The sequence below is a fragment of the Sander lucioperca genome, chromosome 12 (genome assembly GCF_008315115.2).
Source record: "Sander lucioperca isolate FBNREF2018 chromosome 12, SLUC_FBN_1.2, whole genome shotgun sequence".
In the NCBI taxonomy this organism is placed as follows: domain Eukaryota; kingdom Metazoa; phylum Chordata; class Actinopteri; order Perciformes; family Percidae; genus Sander; species Sander lucioperca.
In genome coordinates this window covers 8,766,946-8,784,631 of record NC_050184.1, presented here as the reverse complement: position 1 = coordinate 8,784,631, position 17,686 = coordinate 8,766,946, and the positions used below count along the sequence as shown (strand labels likewise).

The 17,686-nt window shown below is 41.6% G+C and overlaps 4 protein-coding genes across 4 annotated transcripts; 2 read left to right on the top strand and 2 right to left on the bottom strand.

Annotated features, from left to right (window-relative positions):
* Window positions 1-1,535: 1,535 nt before the first annotated feature.
* Window positions 1,536-5,513, top strand: LOC116040925 (taste receptor type 1 member 1). Its single transcript, XM_031286659.2, has 6 exons — window positions 1,536-1,746; window positions 1,918-2,236; window positions 2,356-3,123; window positions 3,217-3,435; window positions 3,797-3,917; window positions 4,395-5,513. Exons 1-6 carry the CDS (start codon window positions 1,556-1,558, stop codon window positions 5,318-5,320), a joined length of 2,544 nt encoding a protein of 847 aa, XP_031142519.1. The 5' UTR covers window positions 1,536-1,555; the 3' UTR covers window positions 5,321-5,513.
* Window positions 5,514-7,615: 2,102 nt separating this feature from the next.
* LOC116040973 (transcription factor HES-5-like) lies at window positions 7,616-8,919 on the top strand. The gene is made up of 2 exons (XM_031286721.2): window positions 7,616-7,953; window positions 8,067-8,919. The coding sequence occupies exons 1-2, from the start codon at window positions 7,897-7,899 to the stop codon at window positions 8,478-8,480; spliced, it is 471 nt and encodes a 156-aa protein (XP_031142581.1). The 5' UTR covers window positions 7,616-7,896; the 3' UTR covers window positions 8,481-8,919.
* Window positions 8,920-10,542: 1,623 nt separating this feature from the next.
* her12 (hairy-related 12) lies at window positions 10,543-11,804 on the bottom strand. The gene is made up of 2 exons (XM_031286698.2): window positions 11,693-11,804; window positions 10,543-11,578 (listed from the first exon to the last, which is right to left on the bottom strand). Exons 1-2 carry the CDS (start codon window positions 11,759-11,761, stop codon window positions 11,156-11,158), a joined length of 492 nt encoding a protein of 163 aa, XP_031142558.1. The 5' UTR covers window positions 11,762-11,804; the 3' UTR covers window positions 10,543-11,155.
* A 3,876-nt stretch (window positions 11,805-15,680) lies between these two features.
* Window positions 15,681-17,241, bottom strand: LOC116041076 (transcription factor HES-5-like). The gene is made up of 2 exons (XM_031286924.1): window positions 16,966-17,241; window positions 15,681-16,859 (listed from the first exon to the last, which is right to left on the bottom strand). Exons 1-2 carry the CDS (start codon window positions 17,224-17,226, stop codon window positions 16,431-16,433), a joined length of 690 nt encoding a protein of 229 aa, XP_031142784.1. The 5' UTR covers window positions 17,227-17,241; the 3' UTR covers window positions 15,681-16,430.
* Window positions 17,242-17,686: the final 445 nt, after the last annotated feature.

Sequence of the window (17,686 nt, the reverse complement as noted above, 5' to 3'; positions counted from 1 at the left end):
CCTCTTTTATTAAATAATAGATCCTGACAATTGGAGGACTAAGAAATCTCCTGCTTTACTATTAAACCAATCACTGTAACATGTTACTGATTTCATCTATTTCTCATCAGAAAGATGTGTACAGGTAATCTGACACTGTTTGTGAAAACTTTCTGAAACTTTCTGAAAGTCTCTTTCTGAAAGTTCTTCTAAATTTTCAGAAAGAGTTCTGAAAATTGAATTTAAAATCAGGTGCCTGACTTGCATGTTTTGATAGAAATGATCATAAAAGCAGTCACCAAGTACTTTTTCTTTTTCAGGAAAGCTTTACAATGCAAATATTTTCACTCAAATCGGTGTGTTTATACTGACTTGTACATTTACATGTCTATTTGCCTCCATAATGCTGTGGTTGACAAAATGCGCAATATTCCTGTCAAAGCAATGGGTTTGGGTCCTGCACGCAGGTGAGTATCAGGCAAATTGTATGTTAGTACAACAGGTGTGTTTAACAAAATGAACCTCAAATGTCAACCAAAATGCAAATTCAGCTACACCTGCACAAACCTTTTCCTGGAGGACATTTTACAGTAAATTAACAACAAAAACACTAATTATTAACTAATGACATTAATGTTCCTTTCTAGTTTCCCAGTAAACCTTGCCAGTGAGCCAGCATGGACAACAGACCTTTTTCACAGCAGACATTTTGACTTGTCATAGCAGGAAAAGCAGATGTGAAATAAATGTTCTTTTTTTTGTTATGTCTTTATTTACACATGTAGAAATGTCCTGTCAAATTAAAGGTGGAAAAGCCCAAAAAATAATCTTAAAAAAAAACATGACCACCCACCATATTTATTTAGAAATAGCCGAGTATCACTACTGTTTGTGATTGTTTTTTATTTTTTATAACATAGGCCTACTTGTTTCACACATTCATTTGTGTCTGATAAGAGAGCGACAGAGAGCAGCTGGCAGACACGCGCATGCACACACATTGGTGTGCCGTTCATCTGCATATAGCATACTCTGCCCATGCTGCTAAGCCTGCTGTTGAAATTTGTGGCAGCAACAACAACAACAACAACAACAACAACAACAACAACAACAGCAACAACAACATCATCCACCGTGCATTGAGGAAGTTATTCAGCTGATCCAGCCAAAAATCCTTTAAAAGGGACACTAATAAGGCAAAATGCTCAAAATTGTTTTTTTTAACAGCTTTAATTAATGGAATTAGCAGCTTTATGGTCTGTGTTTGCTCTGGTTTACAGTTGTATGCCATTTCTGAGAGATTAATGGAAAAAAACACAGGTCTCCATTTTCATGGCTTATTACATTTAAACAATTAATTTTAATGGGAGGGAAACTCTACAGTCACACAAACAAATCTGACATGCAAATACTCTTCACTTAAGCAACAATCTGCGGAAAGATGCAAACGTGATCCTCTGATCCCTCCCTCTATCAATCCACACTTTCAGAAACAGGCCTATATTCGTTTTGCAAACCTCACTGAGCTTCCACATGCTTCCACAGCAGCAGTGTGTGTGTGAGGTGGAGGTGAAGTATGGATCTGTCTGGTGCTGTGTTTCTTTCCTTAGGCTGTCTGATGCTGCAGTTCGCTGATGGGGAACTGGATTACATCTCTCAGGGACAGGGGATGCAGCTGCAGGGCAACTTCTCCATCGCTGGACTCTTTCCTCTTCACTACACAAATGGACCAAGTGCTGCTTTGCCTGCATTGGGTCCATGCAATGAGTGAGTTAAACTACACAGTTAACTTCCAACTCCACTGATCAAATGTATCTCACTGGTGGTCTGGCTGTAAAATCAACCAAAATATTGTTATTTATCTTTATAGTCTAGAGTTTTACTTCATATGTCTTAATTCATATTATGAATTCCCCTTTTAAATGTTACCTTTTCTAGAGGTACACCCAACAAACATGGATTTCACCTATTGCAAGCCATGAGATTTGCTGTGGAAGAAATCAACAACAGCACCGGACCGCAGCCTTTACCAGGGGTGAAGCTGGGCTACCAGCTTTACGACATCTGCTCTGTACCAGCCAGTGTCCTGGCCACGCTGGACCTGCTGAAGCAGCAGTATCAAAGCCCCTCTACACCTGAGACAGAGGGAGAGCCAAACTACAACAACAGTCAAACGGCAGTGGCTGTGATTGGGCCAGACAGCAGCAGCACATCTTTCACCCCCGCTGCTTTCCTCGGGGCCTATCTTGTACCACAAGTAAGTACTTACCTGGAAAGTTTAAATCATAGCCCTTGAATTATTGCTTATTTCACATGACGTGAAAAGGCGTCCATACAATGCAGAATCATTCCTCACATGCTCTTGCTTCATTTTAGATCTCTTATGAAGCATCAAATGAAATGCTGAGCAACAAGTTCCTCTATCCAGCCTTTCTCCGCACAATCCCCAGCGACAAGAATCAAGTGGCAGCTATGATTCAGCTTCTGATCCGTTTCAACTGGACCTGGATCGCTCTCTTAGGCAGTGACAATGACTATGGCCTGCAGGGCATGCAGAGTCTGTCCCAGCAAGCACCAGACTACGGCATCTGCATTGCCTACCAAGGAATCATCCCCAAGTACAGCGATGACACAATCCAGATCATGGGGAACATGGTGGAAAGCATACTGACGACCAAAGTCAACACCATTGTGGTATTCTCCAGCAAGTCAAAACTCAAGGACTTTTTCCCGTTTGTCATTGAGCGGAACGTGACAGGTAAGGTGTGGATTGGGTCAGAGGACTGGTCAGTGGCTACTCTCATATCAGGGATACCTGGGATCCACACCATCGGCACTGTGGTTGGCGTAGCCGTCAAATCTGCAGCCATATTTGGTTTTGAGGAGTTTGAGAGAAAGGTAGTTGAGGCTTCAATGCAACACAGTGACACCCAAGTCTCCAATGTTACCATGAGCCCAGATAATGACTGTCTACAGAGCACTGACCTGTACAGCCTCGCCAGGAAGAAGTTTTCTCTGGAGGAATATGACATCACCTCCTCCTATAATGTGTATACGGCAGTGTATGCTGTAGCTCATGCTCTGCACCAAGCACTTGGTTGTGATTCTGGAGAGTGCCAAAGGAGGAGGGTGTATCCATGGGAGGTGAGCAGATATAAACTTTTTGCAAAGAAGAAAATCTCTTAGAACCACTTTATTTGTTAGGCACTGATGTTTTCTTCTTCCTCTCCACCTCAGCTGCTCTCGTGGCTTAAGGAGGTGCGATTCTCCCTGCACAACACCTCTGTGTATTTCGACGTGAATGGTGACCCGCCCACAGTATATGACATTGTTTCCTGGGTTTGGAGGGGGACTGACTGGTCAGTCAGAGTGGTGGGCTCCTTCAGCCCAGATCCCATTACGCTCACAGTGGATGCTGATCAAATTAAGTGGCACGACACGGGAGATCCAAAACCAGTACGACCTATTGGAGTATCTTGGAGTAAAGTGTTTGTGTGAAAAGCTTAAAAACTCTTTAGTTTCGAATCTAATATTGTGCAAATATGGTGTAACCATTAATGGAAATCTGCCAAAGGGTTTATAAAATTATAAAATTATGAAAATGTAAAAAGAATTGTCTTGATTTGAAAGAGACCTGAGCACAATTACCCCGACTGAAATAAATTGTTTATTCAGCTGCCTACTCAATGTATTTTGAAAGGGAAATATTCCAACAGTAATAATAATAATCAGACACTGCAAATGAAAATGTTAATTCTATCCAATTAAATCAACGTTACATATTTTCTTTTTTGAACCCTGTCGGTTGTGTCTATAGGTGCCCCTGTCCATCTGCTCTCCACCTTGCCCAAGAGGCAACAAGAAGCTGCTGACAGGGCAACACACATGCTGCTTCGACTGCCAGGCCTGCCCCTCTGCTACATTTCTCAATATAAGTGGTAACATAAAGACACACCAGAAACCTATTCAGTTTCCCTTGCAATTTATATATTGTATCTTTTTTTATTCATTTCTACATGTGTAAATAAAGACATAACAAAAAAAGAACATTTATTTCACATCTGCTTTTCCTGCTATGAGTCAAAATGTCTGCTGTGAAAAAGGTCTGTTGTCCATGCTAACAGAGAGAGGAGAGGTGTTTGAAAATGACCATCATTCCAACACACTATTTTTCAGCTGTTGTGTGAGGTTGACCAGCAGGTGGCGCTAAGTACTCATACTATGTCCTGATGCAGGCGCTAAAGGGATGCAAGGCTCCATTTTGAAAAGTGGCGCTGTGCCTAAACATGTCACAAATGCCTAAAAAAAGGCAACATTTTCTCTTGATGACTCCACAATGTTAAATGTGAACTCTGACACACTGGCTGGACAAAAAATAGCCTATCTTTTACATCTATGCTGTCTCTCTTCCTCAGAATCCACTACATGCCAGCCGTGTCTCCCGGAGGAGTGGGCTCCCCCGAAAAGCGAGCAGTGTCTGAACAGGACCGTCCTGCTGCTCGCCTGGGACGCCCCCCTCTCCATCGCCCTGCTCTTCTTTCTGGCCACCTGTCTTCTCATGACCTCCAGCTCCGCAATAATCCTCCTGCTCAACCTGAACTCTCCCGTGGCCAAATCTGCCGGAGGCCGCACCTGCCTCCTGATGCTGGCAGCCCTGACTGCCGCTGCCATGAGCTCTTTGTGCCATTTTGGCCAGCCGTCTCCTCTGGCTTGCATCCTCAAGCAGCCTCTATTCATCTTTAGCTTCACTGTGTGCCTGGCCTGCATCACTGTGCGCTCCCTCCAGGTCGTCTGCATTTTTAAATTTGCATCCAAGCTGCCGCCAGCCTATGACAAGTGGGCCAAAAAACATGGGCCAGAGTTTACCATTTTCCTGCTGTCCATTACCATCTTGCTCATTTCTGTGCTCCGTGTGGCCGTCAACAGTCCTCAGCCGTCCCAAGATCTCAACTTTTACAAGGACAGCATTGTGTTGGAGTGCAGTAACACACTCTCACCTGGTGCAGGCCTCGAGCTCGCTTATGTATCAATGCTCAGCATCCTCTGCTTCTCTTTCAGCTACATGGGCAAAGACCTGCCAGCCAACTACAACGAGGCCAAGTGTGTGACCTTTAGCCTCATGGTGTACATGGTCTCCTGGATGAGCTTCTTCACCATCTACCTCATCAGCAGAGGCCCATTCACAATGGCTGCGAATGTGTTCGCCATACTCTTCAGCGTCCTGGCCTTCCTGGCGGGCTACTTCCTGCCCAAAATTTATATTATTGTCCTGAGGCCGCAAATGAACACCACTGCCCATTTCCAGAACTGTATTCAAATGTATACCATGAGTAAACCATGAAGGTTGTAATTATTTCAGTTGGTGAGAAATAGTTTGATTGTATCATGCAGGAATAGCAGGTACAATAATAGAAATAGGGTGAGTGTCACTTTTATGTTTAAAAAGTTAATTGTATGTATATTTTTACTAGATTGGTCTCAGTAGGGGAAAAGAAAATAACTAAATAAACTTTATCTTTGTCTCTGTCTTTCGACATTCATGATTTAATCACTATAACCTAATAAATTAATCATTTAATTACTAGTTATAGCTCCAGTCATTTCTTATTCAGCTGAATCCAGGTCCCTTGATACAGCACTGTGTGATATAACCGACAAGCAAATTAAAAAGTAGGAGTCAATAAGCTTTTTCCACTGCAGACATTTTGACTTGTCATAGCAGAAAGAAACACAGGTGTAATGAATGACATTAAGTTTGACTCTGTTCTACCAAAGTGGCCCATCCCTTATGCATGACAGTGAGTGTTTTTACATGCACATTTTGGTTATGATCAGATGTTCTGTATCCTAGTTCTGAGTTGCACATGTAAACATCATATCCTGATTTCAGAAAACTGGATAACCCCTATACTGGTTTTGAGCTGGATACACTAGCTGGAGTACACCGATGCAAATCAGGACACTGTCGCAGGTTTTTGTTGCTACAGAATATAGTGTCTGAGATGGTGAGTAATTAAGACACAAACTGCACAAAGATAACCAGACACCTGGATACCAGGATAAGACTCAGAACTAGGATATTAGTGTGTATGTAAACACACTGAATGAGCCATCATGCACAAATAAAGGACCCAGACACTTAAGCAACAAAATAGAATTCAGCCATCATTCATTTTATTGTTTTCACCTGTACTTTTCCTACTGTACCATGTCAAAATGTCTGCTGTGTCAGAATCATCCTTATTTAATATTTCTAAAACTCTTAGACTCTGATTTCCTTGCATTGATTCATAAACCAAACACTAAATGAAAGATACAGTTTACATCCCTTTAACACAGAGGACAGAAAAAAATCAAGCTGGCAGTCGGCTTCCACCATTAATTAATTATATTTTATAAGTAGTGAAACTAACCGAATGGACGTGTGTGCTGTTGGAGGAAATCAACTGTGCCCTTAGCAGCTGTTGTAAGGACTGTCCCACTAATACTGATGGTTGAAATGTCATTTTTCTGGGAAAAGAAAAACTGAATAAATTTGCCACTAGTGTGAGACCATGTCATGTTTCTGAGGAAGTTTCACTTGTTTCCAGAATATTCAAAACTGAAAATACTAGGACAAAAGCCTCACTAGTATCTATAAAATCAATTATTGATTAACAAGTGTATGTCTTGTCTGTTTTTATTGTTTTTGAGATTGTTTTATCTTGTTAAATGACCTGTAAAGCTTTTCTAGTTTATAAATGTCGGCTTCGGTCGACAAAACAAGTGATATGATCATATTTCCAAGGATCTGACAACAAGTGGCAGCTGGTCACAAAAAGAAAAGTTTTAGTATTGCACCATATCGTAACATCTCATTGCATATCAAATAAATGCACAATTGGCCTGTCTTCACACACACACACTGCAGAGTGCTGTTGGCTGTTGTTTGAGAGGAGAGATAAAAAGGCCTTTTGTGCCTGGGAGGTCAGCGCCATTGACCAGTAGATGTGTGAGTAGAGTCCGAGCTTGGTTTTCCCACAGTCTCTCTGTCCCCTCACGGATTAATTCCCTCAGTCAACAATAGAAGTGTGCCATGGGTGAACAAGCAGGAGTTTTATTGTCAGCACACCAAGGACCAGAGCAATGTGCTGTGGGGAAGATCTCAGGAGTTTTATTTCACAAGCTTTCTGATCCATTGCAAGTATTATTCATCATAACACAATATATAAAACACGTGTTTCATCTTTTTCTCCAAAAGACTACAATAGGACAACCAAGATGTCCCATGATACAAACAAAAAAACTGAAGAACAAATCACAGTCTAGATGCAATTAAGACTGCAGGTTCAGCAGCATGGAATTTGTTGTTTATTTCAGTAATAATGCATTCATCACGTAACTGTGGCCATAAAAGATAATTATGTTTTTTTTTTTTTTTTAGACTTTTGGCAAAGGAGACCAAATGTACAAAGAAATTCCAAACTAGTATAATACAAAGTTGAAGAAATATCTTAGTTCCACACTAGCAATTACATCAATAATACCATGCTTACTTCCAATCCCTTTTCCCCTGATGCCACCAATGCATTAAATTCTGTTTAATTATTCCCTGGGAGCACATCAGGAGATACTGCCTGTGTTCCCCTGTGTAACTGGAGTGTGAGATAAGCAACAGCCTGATCAGAGACTGACAGCACATCATTCTCAGTCTTGATATATATCTTGGGAATGGTTTTTATCTCTACTGGTCAGCCTGTGATTGCTTCACCTCTAAGTTATTGATGTGTGTCCCCATTTGTTACAAACCCCAGCCCTGCCTGAGCCACATGGCTTTGTTATGCTAATGACTCACTATAAAATGAAGAGCGGCTCCTCCAGAGAGGTCAGAGCTTACAGTGTCATCCTGAAGGAGCTGCTAACATCACCTGCACAGACATGGCTCCCTGCTCTACTGTTCACCACATCACGATCTCTGAGAAAGACAACATCAAAGTGAGTACTGGAGTGGATTTGAAGGGTTTTGCAACAGCTTGTAAAGTATGAATGTGTGATTGTTTATTACCAATTTGAATCATGAGCTTACCTACCTGTCTCTTCTTTCCCAGTTGGGAAAACCTGCTGTGGAGAAAATGCGCAGAGATCGCATCAACAGCTGCATCGAACAACTCAAGATCATTCTGGAGAAGGAGTTCCACAAGCAGGAGCCCAACTCCAAGCTGGAGAAAGCTGACATCCTGGAGATGACTGTGAGCTTCCTGAGGCAGCAGCTGCAGCCGGGCCTCTGTCAGAGCGACTACAACCAAGGCTACTCTCACTGCTGGAGGGACTCTGTACACCTACTGTCTGCTGGATCCAACGCAGAGGCCTCTGTCACTCCTCTGCAGGTCCTCCAGCAGCAGGAGCAGCAGCTCCATCAGACCCAGAGAGCCAGCAGCTACTCCCCAGTCTGCTCCCCCCTCAGACCCACCACGCTGCAGGACAGCAGCAGCAGCAGAGGCCATGTGTGGAGGCCTTGGTAGAGACTCTCTAAGATCTGAGGGGACTTTCCCTCATTATGTAGGAAATATATTTCCAGCCTGCTCACTCATGTGGTCACTGAGTGTCTTTAGTGTTTCATCATATTGATGAGAAGATACGTAAGAGGGATTCACACACTGGAGATCATTCAGCACACATGTGCAACACTGCTTCTTTCAGTGAAATGATATCACAGTATATCCTCATGCCTCACAGTGAGGTTGTTATCAGTGTTTGTTCCTTTATGTAACTACAAATATGTAAACTTGTTCTGAAGTTTAAAATGTATGTCAAATTATTAGAGTGGTTTACTGAACATAACTGCTGTGACTTATTTGCCTTTAATAAAGGAAGAAAGTATTTGACTAAATGCAGGTCACTTGTGTATGCTGTGTATTATTTTGTAATGCACTGTATTGTAAGTCAATGCTGTGTGTTGGAAATAGGATTTAAAAGTGAAACACATGCTTGCAAGTGTTTCTTTTAAAATTTAAAGAAAACATACAGTATTTTATTAAAATCCAAATTTAAGGTATACATTTGGATTTCAATAAAATATGTTTTCCTTAAATTTTGTTTTGTGAATGTAGTCTGTATGCTGTCAAAAAACAACATGTCTTTTAGGCATTAGTTAGTGTGTGTGTGTGTGTGTGTGTGTGTGTGTGTGTGTGTGTGTGTGTGTTTGTGTGTGTGTGTGTGTGTGTGTGTGTGTGTGTGTGTGTGTGTGTGTGTGTGTGTGTGCGCGTGTGCGTGTGTGCGTGCATGTGTGTTTTTCATCTGATGTGATTCATGTGTTATTGGATGCTTTTTCCAAGCAGTGCCATCTGGGAGATCTTTGGGAAATGCAGATACAATTCATGTATAAATCTATAAATTCCAACTGATACTTTTTTAGTTTTTAGTCAAATATATTATTTGTAGAGATACCATTTTTTGCTTCCCGATTCTGATACCTGAACTTGCGTATCGGCCGATACAGAGTACCGATCCGATACCAGTGTGTCATATATTTTATTATGTTTTAACAACTGTATACTACTATCCCTGTATGGATGTGATATGATTTCTATCTTTGTTGTTAGTCTGGCTCAGGTTAAACTCTTTGTGAAACATGAACAAACACAAACAATGAATGCCACAGAAGTTTCTTTTATTATCCAGTTTGACAGTCAGTTATAACAGAAAAAGAACATAAATAAACTACTTTAACGTAGATTTTCTTTAGGGCTTTATTACGTGGTATCGGATCGGTGCATAAACTTCAATACTTAACGATACCAGCGTTTTAGGCAGTATCGGAGCCGATACCGATACATCTCTAATTATTTGTACACAAGGCCACTCAAAATTTTGCTTGTGTTTCAATGCATAAACATGTTTTACAATTTTCGTGATATGAGCTCTGTATTTAATACAGTTTGTACAATTCAAATACATGCTGTCATGTTTCCTTATATATAAGACTTAAATCAAAGGTGGGAATGTCTATATTACAGTGGCGGTTCTAGACCATTTCAAATGGAGGGGCCAGGCTGTGGCCACATGCGATTTTAGGGTGACTAAATATATAAAGTGTTACTTACCACCAATCCTCCATAGGTTTGGTTCTACAAAAGACTAACGATAAACATATAACAATAAACACAAGAATGCTCATTCAGTTTTAACCTACATTTTATTTTATTTATTACTGCACATGAATAATAACCTCTATTTGGGGATAAAGGTAGGGTTAAAAATGTATGAAAATATATTTACCACAGTTAGGGGGCCCAGAGGAGGGTCGAAGCTTAATATTATGGGGGCACTGGTCACTTTTGCCCCCTCCCCCCAAAAAACAAATGCCACTGCTATATCAGTATTTTAAGTCAAAGCATGACTTTTAACCTGAGTATTATGTATGTGGAAACATCCTGATATCTCTTGCTTCCTAGGCCAAACATCACGTGATCTTCTCCAAAGTAAAGACAAGCTTAGGACAGTTTTAAAAAAAAAAGGTTCATAATGAAAATTGGCCAAAAATGGAAAGGCATTATTAATGTGACAGGTTTATGTAATTCTCAAATAACAATACAAATATTTACACTTAGTTCATTAAAATAAACAATCTGGAATCAGTGTTTTTTTAATGATTGTATCTTTTTATTGTTAATTGTCATACAAATCTTAGAAATGCATTTTAAGAGCCTAAATGTGATAGCAAAACAGCAATATCAACAAAAATGTTAATATGTACATCCATTTGCACAAACACACAAACACACACACCATTATCATCATCCTCATGATCCTCATCCTCACATACAATTTGGCATAGATAATTCAAAAACACAAGAGAAATATTCTCAACAGCAGCTGTCAGTGTAACACAGTATGGCAGATACTGTTACTTCAAGCGGTCCAAAGATAAACTCCACTGGAGTAAACAGTCATTTCACAAAATTTGACAAAACCATTATCACTCAAAATCAACTTTCAGCTTTAAACACAACGGAAAAGCAAACATCAAATGTGAATCAAAGTCAAAGCAGTACAACCTTCCAATAAGTGAGAGCCTTTGCTTTTACTACTTGTCCATCAATGTGATGAGACAATAATTAAACCCATCATGAGTGAGCAGGCTGGAAATATATTTCCTACATAGTGAGGGAAAGTCCCCTCAGGTCTTAGAGAGTCTCTACCAAGGCCTCCACACGGGGCCTCTGCTGCTGCTGCTGCTGCTGCTGTCCTGCAGCGTGGTGGGTCTGAGGGGGGAGCAGACTGGGGAGTAGCTGCTGGCTCTCTGGGTCTGATGGAGCTGCTGCTCCTGCTGCTGGAGGACCTGCAGAGGAGTGACAGAGGCCTCTGCGTTGGATCCAGCAGACAGTAGGTGTACAGAGTCCCTCCAGCAGTGAGAGTAGCCTTGGTTGTAGTCGCTCTGACAGAGGCCCGGCTGCAGCTGCTGCCTCAGGAAGCTCACAGTCATCTCCAGGATGTCAGCTTTCTCCAGCTTGGAGTTGGGCTCCTGCTTGTGGAACTCTTTCTCCAGAATGATCTTGAGTTGTTCGATGCAGCTGTTGATGCGATCTCTGCGCATTTTCTCCACAGCAGGTTTTCTCAACTGGGAAAGAAGAGACAGGTAGGTAAGTTCATGATTCAAATCGGTAATAAACAATCACACATTCATACTATACAAGCTGTTGCAAAACCCCTTCAAATCGCCTCCAGTACTCACTTTGATGTTGTCTTTCTCAGAGATCCTGATGTGGTGAATAGAGGAGTAGTTGGTGGAGCAGGGAGCCATGTCTGTGCAGGTGAAGTTAGCAGCTTCTTATGGACTGCAGTGTTTAGCTCTGATGTCCCTGGAGGGGCTGCTCCTCATTTTATACTGAGACATTAGCATAACAAAGCCATGTGGCTCAGGCAGGGCTGGGGTTCCCACACTCTGACCAGTGGGACTCCCAGCACAACAATGGGAGACATGTCAATAACTCAGAGAGCATGTATCTGTGCGAGGCATGTTTCCCAAGATAAGCAACAGGTAATTAACATGTTATCATGCGGTCATCTGAGATTTAATCATGGACTGAAGGTCCAAATTATATTTTTTAGATGTAAAATAAGGAGAAGTGATGCGCACAAAAGTGAGCATCTTCAAAGGGGGGTAACTGCAATTAAGGACCAAATGCTTCACTGCAATAAAACAATATAAGCTGAAGGCTTTCATTTTCTCTTCAAAGAAAGCTTCCCTTCCTCCAAAAAGCATTTTGGTAGCAGACAGGAGCATTTGGACACATAAACATGTTGTTTTCAGAAGAACAGGTGACTCCCTTCGTTGGTCACAGTTGGGAGTTAGGCTAAATTACGTTTAAAATAAGGACGATAAAGTAAAAGAGTAGTGAGGTCACCAACTCCACAGAGTGACGTCAATTGGATGCAGATGAAACATTTAAATTCCCAACTGTTGCTTTTCCAGCCACGCGCTGCTTACGTTACATTTCACCTTTACTCTCGAAAACGCCAGTTTCCCACAGCAGTAATGTGTGAAGAAAGACTGCAATAATCTGAAGAGAGAATCTGATCAAAGACTACTGCTGACTCGCGTGTGAAAGCAGGCAAGTGGCGCACGTTCTCGGCGGCGCGAGTCGAAGACCGCGTGCTGGGCGGAGGTGCGATTAGGGCAACAAATGATCTCGTGTGCACAGCATGACTTTCTGATTTACTGTAGTTTGTTGTTGCCCTCGTTAAGAAAAAAAAAAAACAAGGACGGGGGCGCATTTTAACCATTTTTTCATCTGAGTTCATGCAGAAAGACTAAACTGACGTAATGTTTTCATATTAAATACATCACACTCAGAGAGAAAGAAGCCATGACAGAAAACACATTTAATTTCTAATAATTGAAAACCTGTAGCCTACGAGGAGAACTGACAGGAGTTATATGTTGGTCTACATGGGCCTGGAAACAAGTCATGAATACGATTTTATTCATGAGACTTTACAGGCCTATTACTTAACCAAAATGTAGCCTACTCCTAAGTGGCCTAAACACAGATGTCAGTGTTAATGGCAGGAGATGTGACACCTGTAATATGAGTGCATCCCTCATAGAGACTGTTGGCAAAATGATTAGTTGAATAATTGATTTTTAAAACAAAATTTGCATTAAATATTTTTATAATTTATATTTTTATATTTCACTTCAAGTTATGAATATTTCATTAATTTAGTTTCATGTTTTGTGAGGATTTTTATTTAGACACTGTACTGAATGTTTAATTAGGTGAAACAAATCACATTTGGATTATTGTTGTTTTTAGTCACATATTAGTCACTGAGTTCTGCTGAAAAACTGTAGGCAACCTTTCATCATAAGCTCTTGTCTAATGTCCCCTGTGGGACTGCAGACCCTGTGTCAAATTAGTGTCAAGTTAATAGCATTACGAGCGGGTTGGCAGTGTGCCTCTGAGGGCCCCCATCACTGGCTGGCCCCAGATGTGAAGCCCCGTCTCCCTAGTTTCCCACAAGTCCCCAACATCAGGGTAAATGAGCTACAAAAGCCATGCCGTTCTTCAACGCTCCACTAGGAATGTTAATTGATCTTTTGTTGCAGGACAAACAGAAACTCTGTGTCTCAGTCCATCTGGGGAAAATCTAGTCAACTGGCTTCACTGCCTGGCACAGAGCAGTCTGTCTGCCCGTAGTCTGTGTTGACTCTCTTAATTTAACATTTCAGACACCCATCTACAATGCTGAAAAGAAGTTTTCAATAAGTCAAAGTAGAAATGCCACAACAGAAATACTACACCATACAAATATGTAAAACCTGTAACTACAGCTGTGTAATAAATGAAATGGAAAGTATTTCAAAGTGCTTTACTGATTTGAAACAGTCTGCAAAAGACAATGAGAAGGAAAACAAACTTGAAATAGAAAACCAAATAATACAAATATTTAAATGAGGAACCAGCACCTTGCGATCATACGCTACACCGGCACTTGAGTAAATGTACATACAGTAGTTACTTTCCTCCTGTACTCTTCTGAGCAGGTTTGTGACCTGTTGATATTTTTGGTGTCACATTTGGTGCTTTAAATTTCTAGTACTTGTTTTCTTGCTCTTCAGTTGCATATTTAGCCATATGTAAGTAAACATCTCTCTCTTAATTTGTGTCTGTAGCTCTCATCATTGCAGCATTAAAAGCACAGAAACTGTCAAGTCACGTCCATGTTTGGCTTTATTATCTGTCCCCTCCATTGATTTCATTGTAGACATGTTTGTGTGAATTTGTGCCTCCTCTGAAAGTTAGTGTGCACTACGCGGCTGCTGGGGGTCTTTGTCTACAAGTGTGTGTGAAGACGAGTTACCCTCCCACCAGCAGCCTGAGAGCTCTGAATTCCTGCCATAAAGTCTCGCCCATTGCTCAGACCTGCGGCGGCGCAGAGAGGCTTCCCGTCAGCCATCTCTCTGTGAGTGTGATATCTCTCGTTTCCCACACTCTGTGCCTATTCACTGGCCCTGAGACGGGAACAATAGAAGTGTGTCTTGTTACACATCACATTAGCTACGGCGTTTGATCTCCTGTTGAAGAGGGAGGGGAGGCAGCTTCAGCCAGACCATCTGGCCTGGCCAACTAGACCCTGAGAAAGTCCCAGGCATGCCACATTCTCCATAACTTTTGCACACACAAATAGTTGTGAAAGACTTTTGTGGCACTTGAGACATAATTCAAGCAGGAGACAGCGTGCCACGACCACCACAACACAAGTGGGTGACATGTGGGGGTGTCCCCCCAGTTTTTCCATTTTTTGAACACCTGTGCACCAGTAAGCTCAAATAAGAGGAAACTTTAATGATCACTGTGGGAAATACTGGGGCAAATAGTAAGATAAAAGTCAGTGAAGTAAAAAATGTTTACCTGAATAGCATTAATCATATTTCTGAGGGGTTTAAAACTCATTTGTAGTCAAATCAGGTCATTACGATATTTTGCACTAAAAATGAATAATCTGCACTGCAAGCAAATCACTGTGTGCCAGAACACACATTTACATCAATTAACTATAGTAAGACTATTATTTTAAATGCAGTTTTAATGTGCAGCAAAACAGTTCAGCTCCTAATAAGAAACCACTCAATACCTGTAGAAATGATTATGTTTCATTTGCTTTGGTACCAGAATAAATACAACTGTGTTCTCCTTTGCTCCTTTGTACTGAAGAATTTGGGCTTTCTCCAATTCTTGAAATAATTCTTCAAAACATACAATGCAAAGTGTGTACACTGTTAAAATATGAGCACACTGAAGTATGGGGTCTACATGGCAACAAAGTGAATGTGCAGAGTTAGAATAAATTATGAATACCTGACGATGTAGCACATTTTTTTAGTATTATCCAAGAAGAGGAATCAAACCTTGATTTCTATGTTGTTGAGCAAGGCACAGTAGTGAAGGTGATGTTAGTTGAATGCTGTGCTGATAAACTCTCTGGTGTGACTTGATATAAATGTGTGGTCCTTAACGGAGTTATTGCCAAAACCCTGCCTAGAACACAAACTCTTTGTGCGCTCCTACATACAGGAATTCATTGATTATTCATTCAATCATTCAAGACTTAATGTCGGCACTAACACACAAACTTCAGTTCTAATGTATGTTTTTATATAAACGTTGTCCTCTGACACTCAGTCAGCACTGAGAAAAGTAAAGACACTACTATTGTTTATATTTGCAAAACTTCATGTGAAGTTTTCCATTTATTTTTCAAGTTCAAAGGCAAACTTCTCAAGGAAGCAATTTAACAGATTCTTTCAGTGAAGATTGACATAAAATGCCTTTATAAAAGGTATTCACTTGAAGATGAAAAAACATCTATCATGAACATTACAACTGAACAGTTAACAGGTACAACACTCCTTCACATATACAGTAGGCCAAAAAATGGTTACACATAGTCATAATCAAGTATAATCATAATAAGATTTACAGTAAAAGAGGATCCATGGGATCCATTTATGGGATGTTGTTGATTCATCAACAACAAGCTGATGAAATGTATCAGTCAGTGATACTCAGTACCAAAGATAGACAGTAGTTTAAACACAGAAATCAAACAGTGTCTCAGACACTTAAATAGTTTCAACCCAATGTGGGTGTTACAACAAGATCATTCAGTGACGTTTGCAAAACAAACAAACAAAAGTTGTCTTTCCCCAGAGGAACATTTAACACAATGACAGAGTAACCACTTTAAATTATAAAGTGTATATTGTGCATACACATGGTGTACATGTTCAGTAAAACCTGAATCATTTCAGTCCTTCCAAAGGAATACTGGTACGTTGTGCCCTTTTACACTAGTAAAACACTCAACAATATAAAACAGACTTCAGTAAGTCTTCAACTTTCTGTCCATGACGTTCACAGACGTATTTCTCTTTCTCTCTGTGTGGAGGTGATGCTGCCTCCATCCTACCAGGGCCTCCACAGAGCACTGCTGGCCTGACCCTTGCTGGAGCTGACCTGATGGAGTGGAGAGCCAGGAGGGGAGAGGGTGCAGGGACTGTGGCTGGACCCCTGCAAGCCCTGGAAGTGGCTGAGCAGCCGTCGGTGGGCCTGAGTCTGGACCTCACAGTGGGACAGGAAGCTGACGGCCTCCTGCACGCAGCGGGAGTAGCCGTCGCTGCCCGTCATCAGGCCAGGGGTCGCGCTGGTCTGATGCTGCTGCTTCTGCTGCTGCCAGCATCTCAGATAGGACACGGCCATCTCCAATATGTCCGCCTTCTCTTGCTTAGAGTCGGGTTGCTGCCTGAGGAACTCAGGACCCAGCAGGGATTTCAGCTGCTCGATGCTGGTGTTGATGCGGTCTCTGCGCATTTTCTCCACCATTGGCTTTCTCAGCTGAAGAAAAAAAATTCATTTAGAATATAAAATCAAACCTTTTCATATTATATGAACACTATTCAATAAGGGAGTTATAAAGTGACTTTATAGAAATCTAATTTACCTTGTGAGCAGGAGTCAGGTGTTCCTTAGGATAGCTTGCTTGTCCAAAAACAGTGGGCGCCATTGCTGTAGAGTTAGAGCGTTCCTGCTCGGTGCGAAGAGCCAGTTGAATCTGAGCTGCCTTCTTCTCTGCCTCTGCCCTGTATTTATACACCCAAATCTCCATATGAATGTGTGGGTCTTGGGCTTGTTGGAGTTTCTCACAGTCCACCAGCCAATGAGAGCGCTGGGAAGGGCTTTGAAGAACGCAGGGCTGCCACATGCTCAATGAAGTGTTTATAGCCGTGGGGACAATGAGTGTGTCTCCGGGGAGCAGGTGGAGGAATAGACTGCGAGAGAAAGAGCCCGGGGTGGGGTGGGGTGGTGGGGAGGGAGGAGGGGGTGTAGCTGGGAGACTGACCCAGTGCTTGTGTTGATATGGGAAAGTGGTGACCCCAGAGGGAAGCACGCCGCTGTCTCATGTCATCTCAACCGCCACGTAATTGAGCACAAAGTGCCTCTGCCACCAGGCACACGTGGGTGTTACAGAGGGCCAACCATTAGAAAAGGGCCAACATGCAGCCACTTCCACCAGTTTGACACGGCAGACTTTCCTCATGGAGCTGTGCAACAGTTGAGACGTCTCAGAGATGAATAACAAAAGAGCTTCTCTGCAAGTTTAAGGACTCAAATAAAAACTACTTGATAAAGAAAAGAGAATGTATGGACTCTTTCTGTGTGAT